Genomic DNA, 23,207 nt, shown 5'->3' with positions numbered 1-23,207 from the left:
TTTTAATCTTGATTTAAAGCAATTTAGGGTTTCAGCACTTTTACAGTTTTCTTGGGAGTTTATTCCAGATTAGTGGAGCATAAGAACTAAAAGCTGCTTCTCCATGTTTGGTTCTGGTTCTGGGTATGCAGAGTAGATTTGAGCCAGAAGACCTGAGAGGTCTGGGTGGTTGATACACTGACAACAAGTCTGTAATGTGTTTTGGTGCTAAGCCATTCAGTGATTTATAGACTAACAGAAGTATTTTAAAGTATATTCTCTGAGCTACAGGGAACCAGTGTAGGGACTTTAGAACCGGGGTGATGTGCTCCACTTTCTTAGTTCTAGTGAGGACGCGGGCAGCAGCGTTCTGGATCAACTGCAGCTGTCTGACCCACGTTTTTGGCAGACCTGTGAAGACACTGCTGCAGTAACCAATTCTACTAAATATGAACGCATTAATTAGCATTTTCAGTTTTTTCTTTAGTTGTGTCACACAATGAGCAGTCTTGAAGAAAATGAAACTGCAGTTTGAAAGATCTATTAGCCATTTCATTTATGAGTCAAAAAATGCAGCTATGACTTTAAAATGAAAAAGCACTTCTGTTAATACATTTTAATTTTCAAATATGACATTTCAAAATGAATTTTAGTCACCTTTAGCTGGGACATGTTTTAAAAATGAAATGTTAAACATTAATTTATTTACCATTTTATGAAGTGATAACCAGTCTTGAAGAAGAAAATGAAACTGCAGTTTGGATGATTTATTTTTAATTTAATTTATCAGTCAAAAAATGCAGCTTCATTTTGAAAATAAAAAAACATTTTATTAATCCATTTTAATTTGAATATTGGGACAAATTTACTTCCATAAATGCAGTGTCTTAATACTGGAAATGCAAACTGTGTCTAAGATTTGATTTTTAAAGCAGTAGTTCTGTGTTCCATCTGCTGGCTTTTTTATGGCATTACACTAAAAACTTCCATGATTGAGGATAACAATATATTATGCATTAATTAAAAGAGACAGAACCATTATAACTAATGTTTTAATGGTTCTGTTGGGACAAATAAAAAACGGGTAGTTTTTTACCATTTAAGCCTTCCATTTTGTAATACAGGTATACATATTTATTTCTTCCTTTTTTGTGTATGAAGTAATGGTTAGATTAATTAACCTGCTCAGTCATTTAAAGAGCTGCTGATCTGGGTCACACTGAACAAAGCAGAACTCCTCCACAGGGCAGCCTGACCTTGCAGTCCAGCAGCTCTTTGTGCAGGTAAAAACCAATACGGTCCCAAACTCCAGCTCGTTCTCCAAGCTGCTGTCTTTTCTCCGCAGCAGGCTGACCAGAGCAGGCATTAGCTGCAGCTCAAAAGTCCTGGGTTCTCCACAGGAGCTACACACTGGAACTACCTGACACATATTGGATGGTGGCTTAGAGATAAAGAGTGGTTTCCTGTGGCGGCAGTAGCGCAGGATCTGCTGTGGACACACTGAAATTGTCTTCATAAACCTGGAGAAGACAGCATCTCCGTGTCTGGCTTTGGTCTTTTCATACTTCTCACCATCGTCACTGCTCTCCTCCAGCCCCCCCACTCCTTTGCCCTCCCTCCTCTCATACTCCCTCAGAAGCACCTGAGCATGCTCCAGCTTGTCATCTTCACCACACAGTTCTGACTCCTCCACCACGCTGATAAAGAATGGACGAAAGACGGGGAGGTCTTTAGACTCTACCAGACTTAGCTGCTGAAGACTGGAGCTGGCATCCATCTGGCAGACTGTAGCACTCACTGATGGAAAACCAGACAGAACATTAAACAATGTCTGCAACATGTTACGGATTTCAAAGATCTACGCTCCCTGCAATGAGTTCTCACTGCCATGTGTGCAACTAATTTTCACCTGAGCTGTAGTAGTATTTATTATGCAGTATTTAGACTTAGAAATGTACACTTCCAGGTGACAAACACACAACCACACCACACAAACACTTATTTCTACACATATTCTCACCTACACACATCTAATTATTCCAAATAGTTGAAAGTCATACAAACACAGGTTACTATAACATCAGTGTAGCCTGCCTACTTTGATAATGCATGAATCTAGAATAAATAAAGTTAATCACGCAATTAGGATACAGGGCCGGAAACACTGCGACAAAAAAAAGTTCATGTCATTATGGTATTGTGATGACATGATACCATAATGACATGAGTCAGTGTATTAAGTCCATATGATCGATTCAAAACTTTCACTGGGTGTAATTTTAAAGGGAAAACTTTTTTGACCATGTACATTTCTTTTAACCAAGATTTTTAAAAAATCACTGCACATTTTTTTTTTTACACATATTTCCTTCAACAAACAAAGAGTGATGTAGTTGAATGTTATTCAACTCTGGTCCTCAAGGCACACTGTCCTGCATGTTTTAGATCACAGATGTCAAACTCCAGGCCTCAAGGGCCGAGGTCCTGCAACTTTTTGATGTGTCACTGCTTCAACACACCTTTGTCCAATAATTTGGACATTAGCACCATTAGGACACTGGAGAACTTGACTGCACGCTGAGGAGGTATTTCAGCCATTTGATTCAGGTTTGCTGGACCACAGGCACATCCAAAAGTAGTAGGACACCAGCCCTTGAGGACTGGACTTTGACATCCCTGTTTGAGATGTTCCCATGCTTTTAAACCTGATTCAGATAATTGCGTTTCAGCAAAAGCCTTTTAATCACCCATCAATTAAGATCAGGTGTGCTGAACCAGGGAAACATCTAAACATGCAGGGCATTGCACCTTGAAGACCAGGGTTAAAAAAACACTGCTGTGGGTGTTTAACCAGCTTGAGTTACAGTTCAGCCAAAAACATTATTATCTCTGGCAGGTTTAGACTGAAAGCAATCTTTTAATTTTACCAACATGTTTCTCCTGAGTCAAAGTAAAATAGAAATTAAAGCATTCCACCTAGAGACGACTTGAATCAGACATGGAATCTATGGGCAGATCCAAAGCAAGGAGGCCTTCAAAATAGACAATGAGCTCAAAAGCTTTAAGCTCAATACAAATGACGAATTGTCAAAAATATCAGTTCAGACATCTAAAAGGCTTGTTAGTCATTATAGGAAATGTTTGCCTTAATGCCAAAAAAAAGCATTTCAATATACTATTGTGAAGGGTGTAAATAAATGTTGACAGGCCATTTTTTTCCAAATGTAAAACAAACAAGGAAGTTACTTTATTTCAGACATACCACTTCCTATGTATTGTCATAAGTTGGTAGATGCCTTTCTAATTTACTATCAAAAACGTTCTTTGATTGTGGAATAGACGTCCACACTACTTGCCCCAATACATTATAGTCGATAAAACTCATGCAACCTTATTTATTGTGTGTACATTTATGCTTTTCGCTCTTCCAAACACAAGAATGACAAATTTTAATTTCTTCTAGTTTTACTTGTAAGTGCACTCATTTAGTTCATGTATACAGTGGGGAAACAAGTATTTGATACACTGCCGATTTTGCAGGTTTTACCTGCAGGCGGATTATGTCACAGCGATGTAACAAAGGTTGTCCAAACTTTCAGGCTCCTCCAAATTTAGACAGCGGACAAATGTGTCCTTTTCCACAGATTTGAAATATTTCCTTTTGCCCAGATTTGAAGTATGTGTCCAGTGTCCTTCGTGGCCCACCCTATACCATGATTTCATTGTGGGTCAACGTGGATTGTTTAAATTGAAACAGCAATGGCACAGGAGAGAGAAAAGCAGTTAATAATTTTGGATATATTGCGCTTTCTGTGAAACAAAATGAACTTTTACAATGTTTTTAGTCGAGAATGTTGCTGTGTAAAACTGAAAAATCTGCTCTGTTTAACAAGATATTGCTTAATTGCAGAAGTGCTCCGACGTGCTCGCCTTCCCAAAGTATATCGCTTTTAATCCTCTTTTCTCGTAACTTTTGATAATTTCTGTTTTTATATGTTAAATTTTTCCAAATGAAATTAAATACGAGGGTTTTCTTTTATAAAGTGGAAGATGTAAATAGGCTCTTTCAGCTCATGAAAACAAAGAAAGCTGGAGGACCTGATAACGTCTCCCCATCATGCCTGAAAGCCTGTGCAAATCAACTCGCTACGATCTTCAACAAGTCACTGGAGACGTACGAGGTCCCCTCCTGCTTCAAACGACACACCATCATCCCAGTTCCCAAAAACCCACCATCCTAGGATTAAATGACTACAGGCCTGTAGCCCTGACGTCTGTGGTCATGAAATCCTTTGAGCGGCTGGTGTTGAAGCACCTGGAAGACATCACAGGCCCCCTGCTGGACGCCCTGCGGTTTGCTTACCGAGCAAACAGGTCGGCAGAGGATGCTGTCAACTTAGGTCTACACTTCATCCTGCAACATCTCGACCACCCAGGGACGTACGCCAGGATCCTGTTTGTAGACTTCAGCTCGGCCTTCAACACCATCATACCAGACATCCTCCACCAGAAGCTCACACAGCTCAATGTCCCAGCATCCACCTGTCAGTGGATCAACAGCTTCCTGACACACCGACAGCAGCAGGTGAGACTGGGGAGCATCTTCTCCCGCAGCAGATCAATAAGTACTGGTGCCCCCCAGGGGTGTGTTCTATCCCCACTCCTCTTCTCCCTGTACACAAATGACTGCATCTCATCAGACTCGTCCGTGAAACTCCTGAAGTTTGCAGACGACACCACTGTCATTGGACTGATCCAGGACGGTGATGAGTCTGCATACAGACAGTAGGTGGATCGCCTGGTGCACTGGTGTTGTCAGAACTACCTGGAACTCAACCCACTCAAGACTGTGGAAATGGTGGTCCACCACGATCACCACCACAATCGTCCTGAAGTGGACCACTTCAGGACGATCTCTGAGGACTTGAGATGGTCCTCACACAGACACTGTTCGAAAGAAGGCCCAGCAGAGACTGTACTTCCTGAGGAAACTCAAGAAGTTCAACCTTCCACAGGAGCTGCTGGTCATCTTCTACACTGTCATCATTCAGTCTGTCCTGTCTTCATCCATCTCAGTGTGGTTTGGCTCATCCACAAAACAGGACAGTTCCAGACTGCAACGAATAATCAGGTCTGCAGAGAGAATAATCAGAGCTGACCTTCCCTCCATCCAGGACTTATACAGGTCAAGGGTCAGAAAAAGAGCTGCTAAAATCTCTGCAGACCCCACACACCCTGCACATAAACTGTTTAGAGTTTTACCTTCAGGCCGCCGCTACAGAGCACTGTTTACTAAAACCAGCCGCCACAGAGACAGTTTCTTCCTCCAGGCTGTTTCTCTGATGAACATTTAATAGAGTACAAAACAACAGCATACAGATGTTGCAAATGCACCTTTTTATATTTGTATAATTGTATATATGTATTTAAGGACATAGATATATGCATAAATATATCTTATAACGCATAAAAAAAATAATAAAAAAAGATATCTTATAACGCTATATGTAATCTTATATAAAGAAATTTTTTTAAAAACCAGAGAGCAAAGTGTACCGGAGTCAAATTCCTTGTTTGTATGTACGAACTTGGCAATAAAGCTGATTGTAATTCTGATAAGTGGGGTGTGATAGTCTGGAGATTTAGTTGTTTTTTGTCAGGAACGAGCTTCCAAATAATGTCAAGCATCCCTGCAACCAATTATTCTTCTGGATTTTTCAAAAGTTTTGATCGATGTTCTTACTGTAAGTAGCTTTTGAATCTTTGGATACCCATATTACTAAGTAACAAATTTCTTCTTCACTGAGATATAATAGAATATATTTTCCAAACTATTATGAATACTTCAAAGTTTACATTTAAGAAATATAGCTGAAGCCTGGGAGAATAATTTCACCAGCTGAAAGGCGACAGGTATGTGTTAACTATTTTTTAAAACAATGTAGTGTCATCCACTAATTGACTGATAACTATTTCTTGTCCATCTATAATAATGCATTCAATTTCAAGTTTTTTAAGAGAATGGACGGTAGCTCTGCGACAGTAATTAATAACAATGGAGATAAACTACACCCTTGTCTTATGCCTGAACCTATATTGAATCTTGGGCTTGTACCATCTGAAAGGAAAACACAGCTTTATATCTGTGCGGCATCCTAATTATATCCAAAAAATATTCACAAAACCCAAAATGTTTTAGTGTATCATAAATAAAAAGATGTTGAACTAACGCAAAACCTTTTTTAAAGTCAAGAAATAAGATATATGCACCTTCCTCAACTAGACCACTGTAATCTATAAGATCTCATATTATTGGGGCCTGCCATAGCAATGCAAGGAAAGCGGTGCCTCCTAACACTTTACACCATCACTATACTATACATCATGTAATTTGAGTGACAGTTAAAGCAAGAATCTCTTAGTGACAATATTTCTTTCCATCATCCTATCTTATACTGTGAATGAAGTAGAGCTATGAAAATCTCCATGATCGGGGACGAGGGACAGCTGCTGCCCGTGGTTCGAAAATTTTAAAATACCATGTACGGTTTTCATACAACGCCAATTTGTTTGGACCCCTTTTTTAGATTAAGGTATGCCCTCGGGGGGAGAAAATCAAGTGCAGCTGTTCTCTCACACACCAGAGACACAAATGTGCTGCCAGCCTGGGAGTAGGAATGAGCGATATGGAAAACAAATCCTTTTACAATAATATTTCTCAATTGATATCGATATTTATCCTGATATAGAACAAATTGACAAATTTTGTCAATCTTTAATGTAATGTTCCCTGGTACTATGAACTGAGATTTAAAGATATCAGGTTATTTTTGATTTAAAGTTTTATTTTCAAAAGTTGAGCGTGTCATCGAACATTATTCAACTGATAAATAAAATCAGAATCAGCTTTACTGCCAAGTTTGTGCACACAAACAAGGAATTTGACTCCGGTACACTTTGCTCTCAGTCAAGATTTTTTTTTTGTCAATATAAATGGCACTAAAAAATTTCTTTTAAATATACACAAGTGATTTTACAAGGAAGATAATGTGATATGAGTCCAAGTATGCATGGTGGTGTTCTCGGACTCTGTCAAGTGTTCATAAGAGAAACTACCTGGTGGAAGAAACGTGGTGGCTGGTTTTAGCAGAGAGCGCTCTCTAGCGCACTGTTTCTATGTCGCTTCAATGTTTTTAATCACAAGACATGAGAAAGCCGATTCTGCTAGTTTGTGCCGCTGTACAGCGGTTGTTTTCAGGGAGAGGAGAGGTGAGGAGCACTCCCTCTCTTCTGGGATTGTAACGTTTTACATTCTGCTGCTCCAGTGTGTGGCACTGGTTCGGGTGGTAAAACAGATTGTTGGTATTCCCAACTTTGTCGGAACATGCGCTCGACGTTACTTGCAATGCACGCTACTTTTTTTTGGTCCAACTTTAAATAGCCAAAATACCTCCACACGACTGAACTGCTCGGACCCTACTTGTCAACGATGTCGTTCTTACATCTTTTCTTCTTTGGGGAAGTATTTTTTTTTCTTCTCTTTTTTCAGTGATGTCTTACCTGATAAGAGGCCACAACTGCACAAACATTAGCCGTTGGGGCGTATGGCTGCTTCTGCGTTGTCTGCGTCAATGTAACTTTCTGTGGCTCTATTCCAGCTACATGATTTGTCCAGCGCGGAACAATTCCTATTATCATTGGTTATTCCTCTTGTCTGTATATTGAAAGGTCTATATTGACACTTTCTTATGTCAATCGAGGAAAAATTATATCAAGATGTATATTGCTACTGTTTTATCGCCCAGCTCTATTAACACCTAAACAGCCGACTCCAATTAACAACCCCCTCCACTACTTAACTGAGCAAATTAATATACCAGAAGTTTAACTGACTTGATATCATACTCTGATTAAAACAGTCTGATCAGTGTATTAAAGGAATCTGTAAAATCATGAAATTCTTATAGGTGTTTCTTTGGTAGAATTCAAAGAGTTTTTTAACATCGCTCAGGAGTTGGAAGAAATAAAATCCTGAAAATGAGACAAACATATCCTGGAATGTTTGAGCTACTAAAGGTGTATCACCAAAATGTTATGTGATTTGTTTTCAAGCAAAATTCCTTTAGACAACATTTGTTGTGCATTGGCGCAATAGAAAAAAAACTGAATTGAATAAATTTGATCTGTTTGTCTTGTAAAGTCCCTTGAATTACATCTCTTATGAACTGGCACTGAAGAAGTAGGACTCTATTAAATTATGAAGGCAGGGGCTTAATTAATATGAGTTGGTGGTCATACTACCACAAACACTATGAAAACAGAAAGGTAATGAATCTTTTTAATAAAATCTGTAGAATCAACTTTTACTTGTGGGTCATTTAATCTTCCTTAGTTAAATTTTCAGTTAAATACCAAAAACACAAAAAATAAATATAAAAAAATAAACATTAAAAAATATAAATAAAACTTTAGGACATGTTGGAGTAAAAAGCCAAACACTTCCAGGAAACATCTACCTTCTGTTTGCAGATCTCCAGCCTGTTCCTGAAGCTCTTCACGTCCCCCACATCCAGAAGAACATTTCTCCCCCTCGATCCCCCAGACATCAGCGGACTCACACCAATCTGTGGCCGACGGAATAACCACCTGAGACGGGGGGGACTGGTTGGTAGCTTCCACACACTGGGAGCGGAGAACCGTCCAGCTACCTGGCAGCCCGCTGCAGCCAGGTTGGCAGCAGGCGAACATGTGAAGGTTTCTGTGGTAAGGGGAGCCCTGAAGCGGGCAGTACACCTGCACCACGTGGGCTAAAGGACCGCTACAAACCGCACAGCGGGGAGACTGCCGGGAGATAGCCGGTGGCCAGTCCGGTTCCCCCCCGACTTTATTTGTCAGGAACGAGGAGCGGTATTTCCTGGGATCCAGCTCTCCATCACAGAGACCGAGCAGAAGTTGTTCCTGGGCCATCGCTCACAGGTAGGAACCTTTCTCGCATGAGAAACGTTTCTACCGGACCGAAAAGAAATGCTAGTGCTTCCGATAAAGCCCTTCCACAGTGTTTGTGACTGTAAAGTAAAACCAAGAGATTAACTGCAAAGAGTTTGCTCTGGGTTTTTATTCACAATGTTTATTCAGCGATGTACTGCGGAAAAAAACATCAGAAAGGATTCTCCTCATGAAAACTGTTCAGCCACTCGGAGAGTACTAACAAAGCTCAGTGACATCGTTATTCAGAAAATCTGTAAACGGAAGTTATAATTGACACCATGAGTGCCAACTTTTAGATTCTGAATAAATAAATCATTAATCTTCTTTACCCGTGAGGCATCGGCACAACCAGGGATGGGGTTCCTCTTTTTTTTCCTAAAGTATGGCCTTATTATTACAATAAATATGTTTATTCAAAAAGAAAGAATAAAAAATATATAAATAAAAACAAAGTGTGTTTTGTACTATATGTTGTACATGTTTTCATGCTCTCTGCATTTTTTCCAGTAACTGAAAGAGTTGTAGAATGAAAAATCACTGTATCTATACCCTTTTGAGGACAGGTTGAAATAACTTGCGCAAATTTGTTTTTTAGCCATAGGCTATTCCCCTTCTGACTGAATTGAGAAATGTTGGTACTTTGTTTTTTTGGTTACATTTTAGTTCCAACATTTCACATCATAAACCTGTGATAAAGCAGTGATCATTGTCATGTAGACAAGACTAAATCACACCTAAATTAAAGCATACCAGACCTTTGACAATTTAAGATCCTTCTATACCGCTTCCCTCCACCTGTCTAATATACCCTGGATGTGGAATATCGTGTTCCAGTGTGTCACAGAACACCAGATCATGAATTTCTTGCTTTGTACTGGACATTTATAAACTTTATAAATAGGATGTCCTCAAAAATCAGTGCTTCTCAAATAGCAGGTTTCTGGTGGGTCCTACAGTTTCTACAAGTGAAGGAGTACTTCCAGAAACTCTAGGAACCGTTAGTAAACCTACAGTCTGAGAGCTGTTGGGAACAAACATAACTTACAAAAGTGGATTTGATGATGGTTCTTATTAGAGCATAGCTGAACAGACTCTGACTCTACTGGTTCACTAGTTTCTAAAGGAGAAGAGAGCAAACATAATACTGAGGAGTTTAAGCAAAATTCAACTTTGTAAATACAGCAAGCTCCAGGACCTCTAAAACTGATCCAGTTCTCAATTTGTTGAGCTCCTTTGAGATGTTACCGCTCCAGCAGACCTTAGTCTAATCTTTGGAACAGCCCTATATTCTGCAACTCCAAATATCTGCTTTCCAGGTGAAAACCCAGGTGTAGTCCTCCACTGCCTGCAGATATTCTGACAGAATCAATTCATTTTCAGCTTATTTCTGTTTCTCGTAAAGTCTAGATGCTCAAGAGCAAAAAAACGGCACCTTTTGCGGTACATGGAGCTGTCGGCTGTCTTTGTAGTTTGTGATTTATTACAGTCACGGCTTGAACCTCAAGAAAAAGGAAAAGTCAGAGATCAAGTGTGAAAAGGCACAACAAATATTTGATTCCAAGAGGGATAAGTAAGGAGTAGCCTTGGGAATACAATATCAGCATTGGTGTTCATAATGTGTGTTCATTATTGGTGTTCAGTTTCACTGTACCGTATATTGTTTAAGTTGAATATGAATATATGTTTTTTGTGCTTTTACATAGTCACAGTACGTGACTAGGCCCCTTTAAAGGTGGAGGATCAGACTTTCTTCACAACAAAATCATCCAGATAATTTGGTGCCATGAGAAAGATTTTCCATTGAACCTCCTGCACGGTTTTCTCAATATTACTGCCAATTTATATAAACTCACACAATAAAAAAAAATCCCACTTTGATGTTTTTTGTTTTGTTTTAAAAAAAAAAAGGAATTGTCCAAATAAAACACATTAGAACAATTTCATAAATTTGAAACAGAATATCAGAAGCCTAAACCATACCTGCCAACATCTGCTGATGGCAAAGAAGGACACCTTTATGTATTGGTAAACACCCACAAAACAAGCTGTCCTGTGGGATCTAGGGAAACGACCACCCGGGAAAAACATTTTCCCATAAACAAGGATGCATACAATTAAAAGATTAATAAAGCAACAAAATTAACACAGATTGATTACAAGTTAGATTACTAACTTAACCTGAACTTTAACCTGAACTTTCTGAGTGAAATTTGAAACTTACAATTCCCTTAATTTTTTTTTTTTTTTAACAACACACTGAGCACAACATGTTTGTCTTGATTATATCATTCTGTACTTTTATCACAAAATATTTTCTGCACCAAATAACCTTATGTAGTAGCAAAGCGGGTTACCCTGCCAAATTTACCAGGTAGGTCACACTAAATGAGTTATCTTCAGAAATCTAAGTAACCAGTGATTATTCTACAGCCTAAATCAACTATACCCAGAAAAAGAGTCTTTGTGGTCAAAATGAAACCAACAGCAAAGAATGTGGTCATAAGAAGAATCATCTATACTTCTGCCTGTAGCCAGTGTGATATATGACAGACAGTATTCTTAGTTTCTGAGTTAAGATTAATGACATTAACTACAAGTCCTGACAACTGATAACAAGATATCTGCTATTTACATATTAAAATACTCAGATCACATAATTTTTACGTGCACACAAATAGAAAATACAACTTAACCTATATGCCTCACATTTACTTTTAAACTTTTGTTTTCAACTGCCTTCATATCTCAGATAAAATGACAAAATATCCCCAGATTCTTTTGCAATTGTTTTATATTATTATAAGCTTCCAAACCACCGAGTGTCTGTCATTGTTAACTGGTGCCATAAAAGTAAAAACTAAAAGAAGTGAGCAAGTATTTCTGTCAGAATCCCCCTATATTATTTCCATTTGTAAAGTTGTCTGCCCTTAAACTATTGGGACAGTAGCAAAATTATATAATCTGGAAGGTTATCATGTGTGTTTTGTGCTGCTTTTAATCATGTCAAATCTCAGACAGAAATAGTTTTTCTTCTGTTGGTCTAAATCTGTGCAGAAAATGTTATTCTACAATAATTATATTTTTATATCAAAATCTTAGTCCCAGTAGCAGCAATCTATCAAAAATGCATCTGAAGGAGTAAAGTTTTTTCTTTTATGAGTGAACTATTTTATTGCAGTTTAAAGGAACAACAATGAGATTTTTTAGATATAAAATATATTTCATGAATCTCCATATTGGCATTTTAATTTGAAATAAACAAACACAAATCTAGCACTAATTAAAACAGGGTGTGTGTGTAAAAGGTCAGACCTTGAGTGTAATGGCGACAAGATCTGAGTTTATGGCACTTAGCCTTCTTGACCACGACCAACAGCATTAATAAATATTAGCCTTCATGAACATCTAAAGGCCTGATGTGAAAATGTTTGTATCAACTTTTCTTCATCGTGTTACTGCTGGTAGTAACACCATTTCCTAATGACAAAAATTACCAATTAAAAACCCATAACCTAAACCTTGAAAGTTTCCTAACCTTTTTGACTCAATATGAAATTAAATTGACAGCCAAATTGGATGAAGAGGGGCAAACAAAACCTTGTTTTCCCTTCATTTTATATATTTGTGTCCTAAGCTGTTCACTAATGAAGCTTTAAACTAGGACCTTGGTTCCTTCTCAGCACGTAAAGGTGCTTTGCAGAAGCTTTTTTTGGAGACTGAGTTTTTCTTTTCAAATGTCATTATAATAATCTTTTAGGACAAACAGCTAGAGTGATGTAATTTAAATAGTAACCTTTAAAAATTTAAAATAGAAGTATGATAAAATATTCAGGAAAATTATATTATACATCTGAAGCATATATAAAGCACATTAGAGAACTTAGAGCCTTTGGAAACAGGGTACTTATAATTAAACACACCATGGGGGAATACAATGTATTTTATTGATAGCAAATTATACAACAGTTATTACAATTATTACAGTACTCAGCAACTGGAGAGACCATCAGATTAAAACATACACAATGTTCTGGGAAGGGATTCTTGTTCCTGGAAAAGGTTTATGACTTGTTCTCACATCACACAAAACTGTACATACGTACCGGCCATTTTACCACTATATCATATACAATACAGACCAAAAGTTTGGACACACCTTCTCATTCAAAGAGTTGTCTTTATTTTCATGACTATGAATATTGTAGCTTCACACTGAAGGCATCAAAACTATGAATTAACACATGTGGAATTATATACTGAACAAAAAAGTGTGAAACAACTGAAAATATGTCTTATATTCTAGGTTCTTCAAAGTAGCCACCTTTTGCTTTGATTACTGCTACACACACTCTCGGCATTCTGTTGATGAGCTTCAAGAGGTAGTCACCTGAAATGGTTTTCATTTCAGAGGTGTGCCCTGTCAGGTTTAATAAGTGGGATTTCAAGCCTTATAAATGGGGTTGGGACCATCAGTTGTGTTGTGCAGGAGGGGGATACAGTACACAGCTGATAGTCCTACTGAATAGACTGTTAGAATTTGTATTATGGCAAGAAAAATGCAGCTAAGTAAAGAAAAACGAGTGGCCATCATTACTTTAAGAGATGAAGGTCAGTCAGTCCGAACAATTGGGAAAACTTTGAAAGTGTCCCCAATGCAGTCTCAAAAACCATCAAGCGCTACAAAGTAACTGGCTTACATGAGGACCGCCCCAGGAAAGGAAGACCAAGAATCACCTCTGCTGCAGATGATAAGTTCATCCGAGTCACCAGCCTCAGAAATTGCAGGTTAACAGCAGCTCAGATTAGGGAACAGGTCAATGCCACACAGGGTCCTAGCAACAGACACATCTCTAGAACTGTTAAGAGGAGACTGTGTGAATCAGGCCTTCATGGTAAAATAGCTGCTAGGAAACCACTGTTGATGACAGGCCACAATCCAGAAGAGACTTGTTTGGACTAAAGAACACAAGGAATGGACATTAGACCAGTGGAAATCTGTGCTTTGGTCTGATGAGTCCAAGTTTGAGATCTTTGGTTCCAACCACCGTGTCTTTGTGCGGCGCAGAAGAGGTGAACGGATGGACTCTACATGCCTGGTTCCCACTGTGAAGCATGGAGGAGGAGGTGTGATGGTGTGGGGGTGCTTTGCTGGTGACACTGTTGGGGATTTATTATGAATTGAAGGCATACTGAACCAGCATGGCTACCACAGCATCTTGCAGCGGCATGCTATTCCATCCGGTTTGCGTTTAGTTGGATCATCATTTATTTTTCAACAGGACAATGACCCCAAACACACCTCCAGGCTGTGTAAGGTCTATTTGACCAAGAAGGAGAGTGATGGGGTGCTGCGCCAGATGACCTGGCCTCCACAGTCACCTGACCTGAACCCAATCGAGATGGTTTGGGGTGAGCTGGACCGCAGAGTGAAGGCAAAAGGGCCAACAAGTAATTAGCATCTCTGGGAACTCCTTCAAGACTGTTGGAAAACCATTTCAGGTGACTACCTCTTGAAGCTCATCAACAGAATGCCAAGAGTGTGCGGAGCAGTAATCAAAGCAAAAGGTGGCTACTTTGAAGAACTTAGAATATAAGACATATTTTCAGTTGTTTCACACTTTTTTGTTCAGTATATAATTCCACATGTGTTAATTCATAGTTTTGATGCCTTCAGTGTGAAGCTACAATATTCATAGTCATGAAAATAAAGACAACTCTTTGAATGAGAAGGTGTGTCCAAACGTTTGGTCTGTTCTGTATATATTTATTGTTTTCATCGGATGGCCTAATAAATATCAATGAGTAAAATTTACTTAGTAACCAAGTAAATGTATCTTAGAATTACTATATTTGGGTTCGTGTTGGAAAAATTTATAAAAGTGATCATTGTTTAGTTTAAACCAGGTTTATGTTTGAAGTTCTACTCTAGTTAAGATGATTCCTGTGATTGCTTTTTAGTGTGAAAAAGGGATTGTGGACGGTTAAGGAACGCAGTCTGGAGTGGATCAATCCCTGGACATGACATGTTAATACCATATATGGCAATGACCACTCTTTTAAGTTGAAACCTCTGTAAGAATTGGCTGAACCATTTCCCGCTTTTTGCTTGTAGGAGTGTGAGTTGTAAATAAAAGGCTGGTGCAAGGATTTCTCCCTTTGTGAGAAAGAAGTCGCTGTTCTGGCAGAGGACTGTTTCACCCTTGCAAGTCAAACTTACTTGGTTCACCTTGTGTCTTATTTTACACTTGTCTGTATTTATCAGCTTTCTAACTCTAACAGTTTGAAACGTTTAAAACATGAGAGGGTCTTAGCTGTTGTCATGACAACCTCAGGAAAAATGGTTCTAGTCATTCACTTGTCAGTGATTAAAAAACACAAGCTATGCAATCCATTAACATTTATGTGAGAGCATTAAAATATTCCAGTCACTTATCACAAACAACACCACATTATAACACACAAATAATCACATATTCGAGAAAACAGAGGTTGGTACAATGTTTGGTTAAAAAAATTGTTTATAAAAAAACTATTAGATTTTATTTTTATTTATCTTCCTCTCCAGCATCTAGTGGGTCTCTATTTTGAGGTAGAGATGACTTAATGCGTTGCCAACGTTTTGGTGGCCAGATGATGTGGGAGGCCCTGCCATGCAAGAGCCCCACTGACACCTATGGAGAAAGGGTTAAAAAAACTTATTTTAATATTGAAAGGGACATATACTCTAATAAATCCTAATTAGTTACCCTAGTATTAATAGACATATCAAAGACTGTAAGAATTGTCTTTTATTCTCTTTATTTGTCCAAAATATAGGTACATTCTAATAAATTAAAATGTCACATAGATTTTCATGTATTTCACTATTTCGATTGAAAAACACATAAATTCAGTACCCAGAGTGGTACATTTTAGGAGTTTCCTTTTTTTTCAGGTCTGATTTAATATGAAAACTTCCTTAAAAAATAATAATGATACTAATAATATAAAATTTATATTATAGGACCATTTTCTAGAAAGTCTAAACAGAAATTACCCCTTTTCACTTTGTGGTTTAGCAAAAATACTGAAAATATAAACCATTACTTGTGCCATTTTTGTTCTACACACGATTCATTCCAGATGGCAAAATCCTACAACAAACTCTGCTTATACAAATGAAGTTAGCATTTTGGAATCCAATGACAGACAGCACTGAATATCTGCTTTGTGAAAGAGCTGCCTCCGAAGCTCCAAAATAAGTCTTCCATTGGGAACAAGAAAATCTTCAGTTGCTCCTACTCTGATCTGCTGAGAATCCATGCACTCACGGCTGGAACATTAGTTAGGTGCGTACACTATGTGGTCAGTCACATGCAATAACAGACTACGACCATAAAATATTGTGAAAGGATTGAGATGGAGAAGACAGTGCGAGGGGTACAGCCACCTGAGAGTGATAGCAAAATTTAAATGAAAATGTGTCAGGAAAAAGTTAAGCTATTTGCTTAGAATAGTGAAAGTGAGAATTCAAGACAGTTAAAAGGTTTCAATGCACTAAGATTACTATGCCCCTAGAAGGGACATATCATGCTTTTAAATCCTTCCTTTACATTAAATCATTCAGTTGTAGTTCATATAAAGTTGAACTGCAATATACAGGGTTGGATAATGAAACTGAAACACCTGTCATTTTAGTGTGGGAGGTTTCATGGCTAAATTGGACCAGCCTGGTAGCCAGTTTTCATTGATTGCACATTGCACCAGTAAGAGCAGAGTGTGAAGGTTCAATTAGCAGGGTAAGAGCACAGTTTTGCTCAAAATATTGAAATGCACACAACATTATGGGTGACATACCAGAGTTCAAAAGAGGACAAATTGTTGGTGCACGTCTTGCTGGCGCATCTGTGACCAAGACAGCAAGTCTTTGTGATGTATGAAGAGCCACGGTATCTAGGGTAATGTCAGCATACCACCAAGAAGGATGAACCACATCCAACAGGATTAACTGTGGACGCAAGAGGAAGCTGTCTGAAAGGGATGTTCGGGTGCTAACCCGGATTGTATCCAAAAAACATAAAACCACGGATGCCCAAATCACGGCAGAATTAAATGTGCACCTCAACTCTCCACAGGGTCAATATACACGGCCGGGCTGCTATAGCCAAACCTTTGGTCACTCATGCCAATGCCAAACGTCGGTTTCAATGGTGCAAGGAGTGCAAATCTTGGGCTGTGGACAATGTGAAACATGTATTGTTCTCTGATGAGTCCACCTTTACTGTTTTCCCCACATCCGGGAGAGTTACGGTGTGGAGAAGCCCCAAAGAAGAGTACCACCCAGACTGTTGCATGCCCAGAGTGAAGCATGGGGGTGGATCAGTGATGGTTTGGGCTGCCATATCATGGCATTCCCTTGGCCCAATACTTGTTGTAGATGGGTGTGTCACTGCCAAGGACTACCGAACCAATGTTGAGGTCCATGTGCATCCAATGGTTCAAACATTGTATCCTGAAGGCGGTGCCGTGTATCAGGATGACAATGCACCAATACACACAGCAAGACTGGTGAAAGATTGGTTTGATGAACATGAAAGTGAAGTTGAACATCTCCCATGGCCTGCACAGTCACCAGATCTAAATGTTATTGAGCCACTTCGGGGTGTTTTGGAGGAGCGAGTCAGGAAACGTTTTCCTCCACCAGTATCACGTAGTGACCTGGCCACTATCCTGCAAGAAGAATGTCTTAAAATCCCTCTGACCACTGTGCAGGACTTGTATATGTCATTCCCAAGACGAATTGACGCTGTATTGGCCGCAAAAGGAGGCCCTACACCATACTAATAAATTATTGTGGTCTAAAACCATGCCCTGGTATGTCACCCATAATGTTGTGTGCATTTGTTGAGCAAAACTGTGCTCTTACCCTGCTAATTGAACCTTCACACTCTGCTCTTACTGGTCCAATGTGCAATCAATGAAGACTGGCTGCCAGGCTGGTCCAATTTAGCCATGAAACCTCCCACACTAAAATGACAGGTGTTTCAGTTTCATTGTCCAACCCCTGCAGATGAAGTGAGTGATGGTGGCTTCATTTCAAAATGGTTTTCCATAGCTATTCTTTGTAATAATCTGACCAAGGGGGTGCAGACCTATTGCAAATAGTAGTGGTGACAAAGCGTTACCTCGGTAAATCACACATTTCATGGTAACATTCCCAGCAGATATGGATCATGTCAGGCCCTGGTGCAAACCAACTCTATTTTAGACTCCTTCTTGGATGCCTGCCAAATATTCACTACTGGTCACAAGTTTTAGATACACTTCTTCATTTAATAGGTTGCTTTATTTTCATGACTATTACATTATAGATTTTCACCAAACACACACGGAATTATGTAAACAAAAGGTGTGTAAAACCTCAAACAATTTTGAATTTTGGATTCTTCAAAGTAGCCACCCTTGGCTTTGATTCCTGCTTTGCTCTCTTGACATTCTCTCCCTGAGCTTCATAAGGTCGTCACAGAGTCTTGAAAGGACTTCCAAGACATTCATTGAGAGACGGCCAAAGGCTATATTTCAGTCGTCACAGCAAAGGGCGGCTACTTCAAGGAATCTAAAATATAAAACATATTTAAAGTTCTTTTACATTTTTTGTTTGCTACATGATTGCTTGTGTTTATTCGTTGAGAATTGACGTACAATGTAAATAGTCATAAAGAAAACCATTAAATGAGAAAGGCGTTCTAGTATATATATATACACTGGTAGTGTATATATATATACATATATATATATATATATATATATAGCAGGCAAATGGCATACATACACACATCTATCTGTATTGGTGCCGCACAATTAATCAAATTTCAATCACAATCATAGTATCAGCATTTGCAATTACAATAACACAAATTGCTGCTATTTACAGTGTGAGTACACAGACTGAAAAGAAAATTTAGTATTTGTCATTGTACTGAAATTTGTCAGCAGACTAAACAGATGTCAAATACTGATAGATGGTTGTCTGTTAGTTCACCCCACAGCCTTCACCAAGCCAAATGGATATTGTGACTGTAATGGTTCATACCGGTCCAAAGCTGTTGCTGTCCAGACTGTGTCCATGATGATCCCCCTCAATCCAGAAATGACCGTCAGGGACCCGAACATATCGGTTCTTGTAGCCCAGTGTCCTGCCGAAATTATTGTAGTAAAGTAACATACAGGTCCTTCTCAAAATATTAGTATATTGTGATAAAGTTCATTATTTTCCATAATGTCATGAAGAAAATTTAACATTCATATATTTTAGATTCATTGCACACTAACTGAAATATTTCAGGTCTTTTATTGTCTTAATACGGATGATTTTGGCATACAGCTCATGAAAACCCAAAATTCCTATCTCACAAAATTAGCATATCATTAAAAGGGTCTCTAAACGAGCTATGAACCTAATCATCTGAATTAACGAGTTAACTCTAAACACCTGCAAAAGATTCCTGAGGCCTTTAAAACTCCCAGCCTGGTTCATCACTCAAAACCCCAATCATGGGTAAGACTGCCGACCTGACTGCTGTCCAGAAGGCCACTATTGACACCCTCAAGCAAGAGGGTAAGACACAGAAAGAAATTTCTGAACGAAAAGGCTGTTCCCAGAGTGCTGTATCAAGGCACCTCAGTGGGAAGTCTGTGGGAAGGAAAAAGTGTGGCAGAAAACGCTGCACAACGAGAAGAGGTGACCGGACCCTGAGGAAGATTGTGGAGAAGGGCCGATTCCAGACCTTGGGGGACCTGCAGAAGCAGTGGACTGAGTCTGGAGTAGAAACATCCAGAGCCACCGTGCACAGGCGTGTGCAGGAAATGGGCTACAGGTGCCGCATTCCCCAGGTCAAGCCACTTTTGAACCAGAAACAGCGGTAGAAGCGCCTGACCTGGGCTACAGAGAAGCAGCACTGGACTGTTGCTCAGTGGTCCAAAGTACTTTTTTCGGATGAAAGCAAATTCTGCATGTCATTCGGAAATCAAGGTGCCAGAGTCTGGAGGAAGACTGGGGAGAAGGAAATGCCAAAATGCCAGAAGTCCAGTGTCAAGTACCCACAGTCAGTGATGGTCTGGGGTGCCGTGTCAGCTGCTGGTGTTGGTCCACTGTGTTTTATCAAGGGCAGGGTCAATGCAGCTAGCTATCGGGAGATTTTGGAGCACTTCATGCTTCTATCTGCTTAAAAGCTTTATGGAGATGAAGATTTCATTTTTCAGCACGACCTGGCACCTGCTCACAGTGCCAAAACCACTGGTAAATGGTTTACTGACCATGGTATCACTGTGCTCAATTGGCCGGCCAACTCTCCTGACCTGAACCCCATAGAGAATCTGTGGGATATTGTGAAGAGAACATTGAGAGACTCAAGACCCAACACTCTGGATGAGCTAAAGGCTGCTATCGAAGCATCCTGGGCTTCCATAAGACCTCAGCAGTGCCACAGGCCGATTGCCTCCATGCCACGCCGCATTGAAGCAGTCATTTCTGCCAAAGGATTCCCGACCAAGTATTGAGTGCATAACTGTACACGTTTTTTGTATTAAAAACACTTTTCTTTTATTGGTCGGATGAAATATGCTAATTTTGTGAGATAGGAATTTTGGGTTTTCATGAGCTGTATGCCAAAATCATCCGTATTGAGACAATAAAAGACCTGAAATATTTCAGTTAGTGTGCAATGAATCTAAAATATATGAATGCTACATTTTCATCATGACATTATGGAAAATAATGAACTTCATCACAATATGCTAATATTTTGAGAAGGACCTGTATACATAAATGAATACAAGACGAAAATTAAGGATTTCTGTTTTAGATTCCATCACTCACACTTAAAGATTACTATGATAAAAATTAAAGACTTCTACATGCCTTGCAAGTGGAAAAACCTGCAAAATCGGCAGTGTATCAAATACTTGTTCTCCCCACTGTAGAATAGCATGGCACAGACAGGAATTTCCTTTTCAGTGATCCCTGGTTGCTTCAGGAAGTGTCACACTGCATTGCAGAAAACTAGCTAGTTGCTTGCCAAGTGAAAGACATCCACCGTTTTGAAAAACTTTGAATTCGAACCATAGACCAGCATTTTGTGTAACTGGCAGCCATTTAAATTGCTTTCAAATGGAAGAGCTGAGCCAATGTCTTCAAAAGACTGTGCCTTTTTCTGTTGATGTACCATTTTCTTCCTGCCTGGGAAATTAGCTGCCCTGAGACTGCTGGTGGATAGCAGTCTTAGGGCCATATAGCTCCTACCTGGACTAAATGGACTAAGACATTGTTTCTGAGGAACTGCATGCTTCAATTGCTATGAAGTGATCCAAATATGAGCCTTTATGTCTGGGCAATGACATTAGCGGTATAAATATTGCTGATTGTGTTTTTGTTTGTTTGTTGTTGCTTAAACTGTTTAAGTCGTGCTAAACAGGACAGCTGAGTTTGGATATCGCCTGCTGCTGCAGAGGAGACATTAGCTTAAAAAACAATGTCATCGGACCAGCTTAACTCACTGGCCTTATCTGTCATCTTCCTCTTCATCAGAATGATTCACCTAAGAGGTAAGGCATATTTCTGGGCAGAGAAAATTAATTTAAGATTAAACAATTTTTATATATATTTTTGGATTGGGTTTTTCTTTGTTTGTGGTGCTTAACTGATTGAGTGCTCTAAGGCCACTGAGCCAGCTGTTAAAAATCATCCACAGCATGCCGCCAGCGCTCATTTACACATTAACGTTTGTAATAATGGTACTTCAAGGTACATGTAGTACTTAAAGGGGTAGCTAAATAGCTAAATAAAATCCTTTGTTGGTAGCTAAACTGTTCATCCTGGATGCGCTGTCTCCCCACAGTGTGAGTCAATAAACACTTCAAGCTGCCAGTAAGGATGTTGAGATGTCAGTCGAGTCTGGCTCATATTAAACCTTTATTCCCAGCACCTATGTTATTTCACACTTTAGTAGACACATCCCAGAGTCAGTACACCATAGGACCAAAACCTAAGTGTATGCATGTTAAAACTTCTTTTTGTAGTAGAAAAATCAGATGAGCCTAATAATTTACATAGAACAGATTTAATCAAAGGACACAATTAAATACTAATATGTTCATTTTAAGAGGAAAAAAAAGCAGCAAAGTCCACTTAAAATGTTAATCAGATGTTTCCAGCTGTGTGAGATGTCTGTAAATTTACATATAGTAAACATAGAGAGAGATAAAGGGTGAGATATTACAGCTCCAAAGGGAACATCACAGTGAAAAGTTGCTATCCTAAGGTGGTTTCTGAGCTACTCCAGGGCTTTTTCAACTGTGGTCCTCTGAGCAAAGAAAAGTTGCAATGGGGTGGCTAGACTGAGACCATTCCTCACAGAGGGGGTGGCCACAAACTGATGTGGCCTTTATTTTTATTGTTATTTTAAAGTAGGGTAAAGACATGCAGCACAGGTGGCCGGGGTTGGGACTCAAACCAGAGAAGCTTCTGTATATGGGTAGCGCACTCTACCGCTATGCCATGCGCCGTGACCTTTGTTTGTGGTTTCAGCAGTAGTGGTCACTCTCTTTTGCAGAGACACATGACTAATGTTCTAACGTTGTCTTCTCCCCCATAATTTATAACAAAAATACAGAAAAACTAGTTCCAACAAGTCATCTTTCATGGTAGTATATTGTCAATGTTGATAATTTACCTTCATTCAACATATACATATAAAAAGTTTTTTTTTCTTCTAAACAGCAGTGACACCATTAAACAGTTTACAGCTTTTATGGAAAAAACCTTAAATAATAAAACATAATAATGGAGCACAGCACTTGGGCACATTATTCCTCTTTCAAAACAAAAAAGGAGAGAAAAGAGGTCCCTTCCACTTACAGGTGTTGGACAATGAAACTGAAACACCTGTCCGTTGGCAAAGAAATGCCACCCCACACCATTACTGACCCACTGCCAAACCGGTCATGCTGAAGGATGTTGCAGGCAGCAGATCGCTCTCCACGGTGTCTCCAGACTCTGTCACGTCTGTCACATGTGCTCAGTGTGAACCTGCTATCATCTGTGAAGAGCACAGGGCGCCAGTGGCAAATTTGCCAATCCTGGTGTTCTCTGGCAAATGCCAAGCGTCCTGCACGGTGTTGGGCTGTGAGCACAACCCCCATTTGTGAACGTCGGGCCCTCATACCATCCTCATGGAGTCGGTTTCTAACCGTTTGTGCAGACA

The 23,207-nt window shown here is 39.3% G+C and overlaps 2 protein-coding genes across 6 annotated transcripts in view; both read right to left on the bottom strand.

Moving 5' to 3' along the window:
* Nucleotides 1–777: 777 nt before the first annotated feature.
* pdcd2l (programmed cell death 2-like) lies at nucleotides 778–9,410 on the bottom strand. Its single transcript, XM_047351270.1, has 2 exons — nucleotides 8,496–9,410; nucleotides 778–1,776 (listed from the first exon to the last, which is right to left on the bottom strand). The coding sequence occupies exons 1-2, from the start codon at nucleotides 8,944–8,946 to the stop codon at nucleotides 1,169–1,171; spliced, it is 1,059 nt and encodes a 352-aa protein (XP_047207226.1). The 5' UTR covers nucleotides 8,947–9,410; the 3' UTR covers nucleotides 778–1,168.
* A 5,939-nt stretch (nucleotides 9,411–15,349) lies between these two features.
* Nucleotides 15,350–23,207, bottom strand: part of immp2l (inner mitochondrial membrane peptidase subunit 2) — a 54,445-nt gene continuing 46,587 nt past the window's right edge. For all 5 annotated transcript variants that reach the window (XM_047382783.1, XM_047382792.1, XM_047382772.1 and 2 more), the window contains exons 5-6: nucleotides 19,040–19,142; nucleotides 15,350–15,638 (exon numbers count right to left, since the gene is read on the bottom strand). In XM_047382783.1, coding sequence (XP_047238739.1) covers nucleotides 15,513–15,638; nucleotides 19,040–19,142 — 229 coding nt within the window. In that variant the 3' untranslated portion in view covers nucleotides 15,350–15,512. The remainder of the gene's footprint in view (nucleotides 15,639–19,039; nucleotides 19,143–23,207) is intronic.

Source organism: Girardinichthys multiradiatus, chromosome 2 (genome assembly GCF_021462225.1).
Source record: "Girardinichthys multiradiatus isolate DD_20200921_A chromosome 2, DD_fGirMul_XY1, whole genome shotgun sequence".
NCBI lineage: Eukaryota > Metazoa > Chordata > Actinopteri > Cyprinodontiformes > Goodeidae > Girardinichthys > Girardinichthys multiradiatus.
This window is presented reverse-complemented; position numbering and strand designations above follow the sequence as displayed.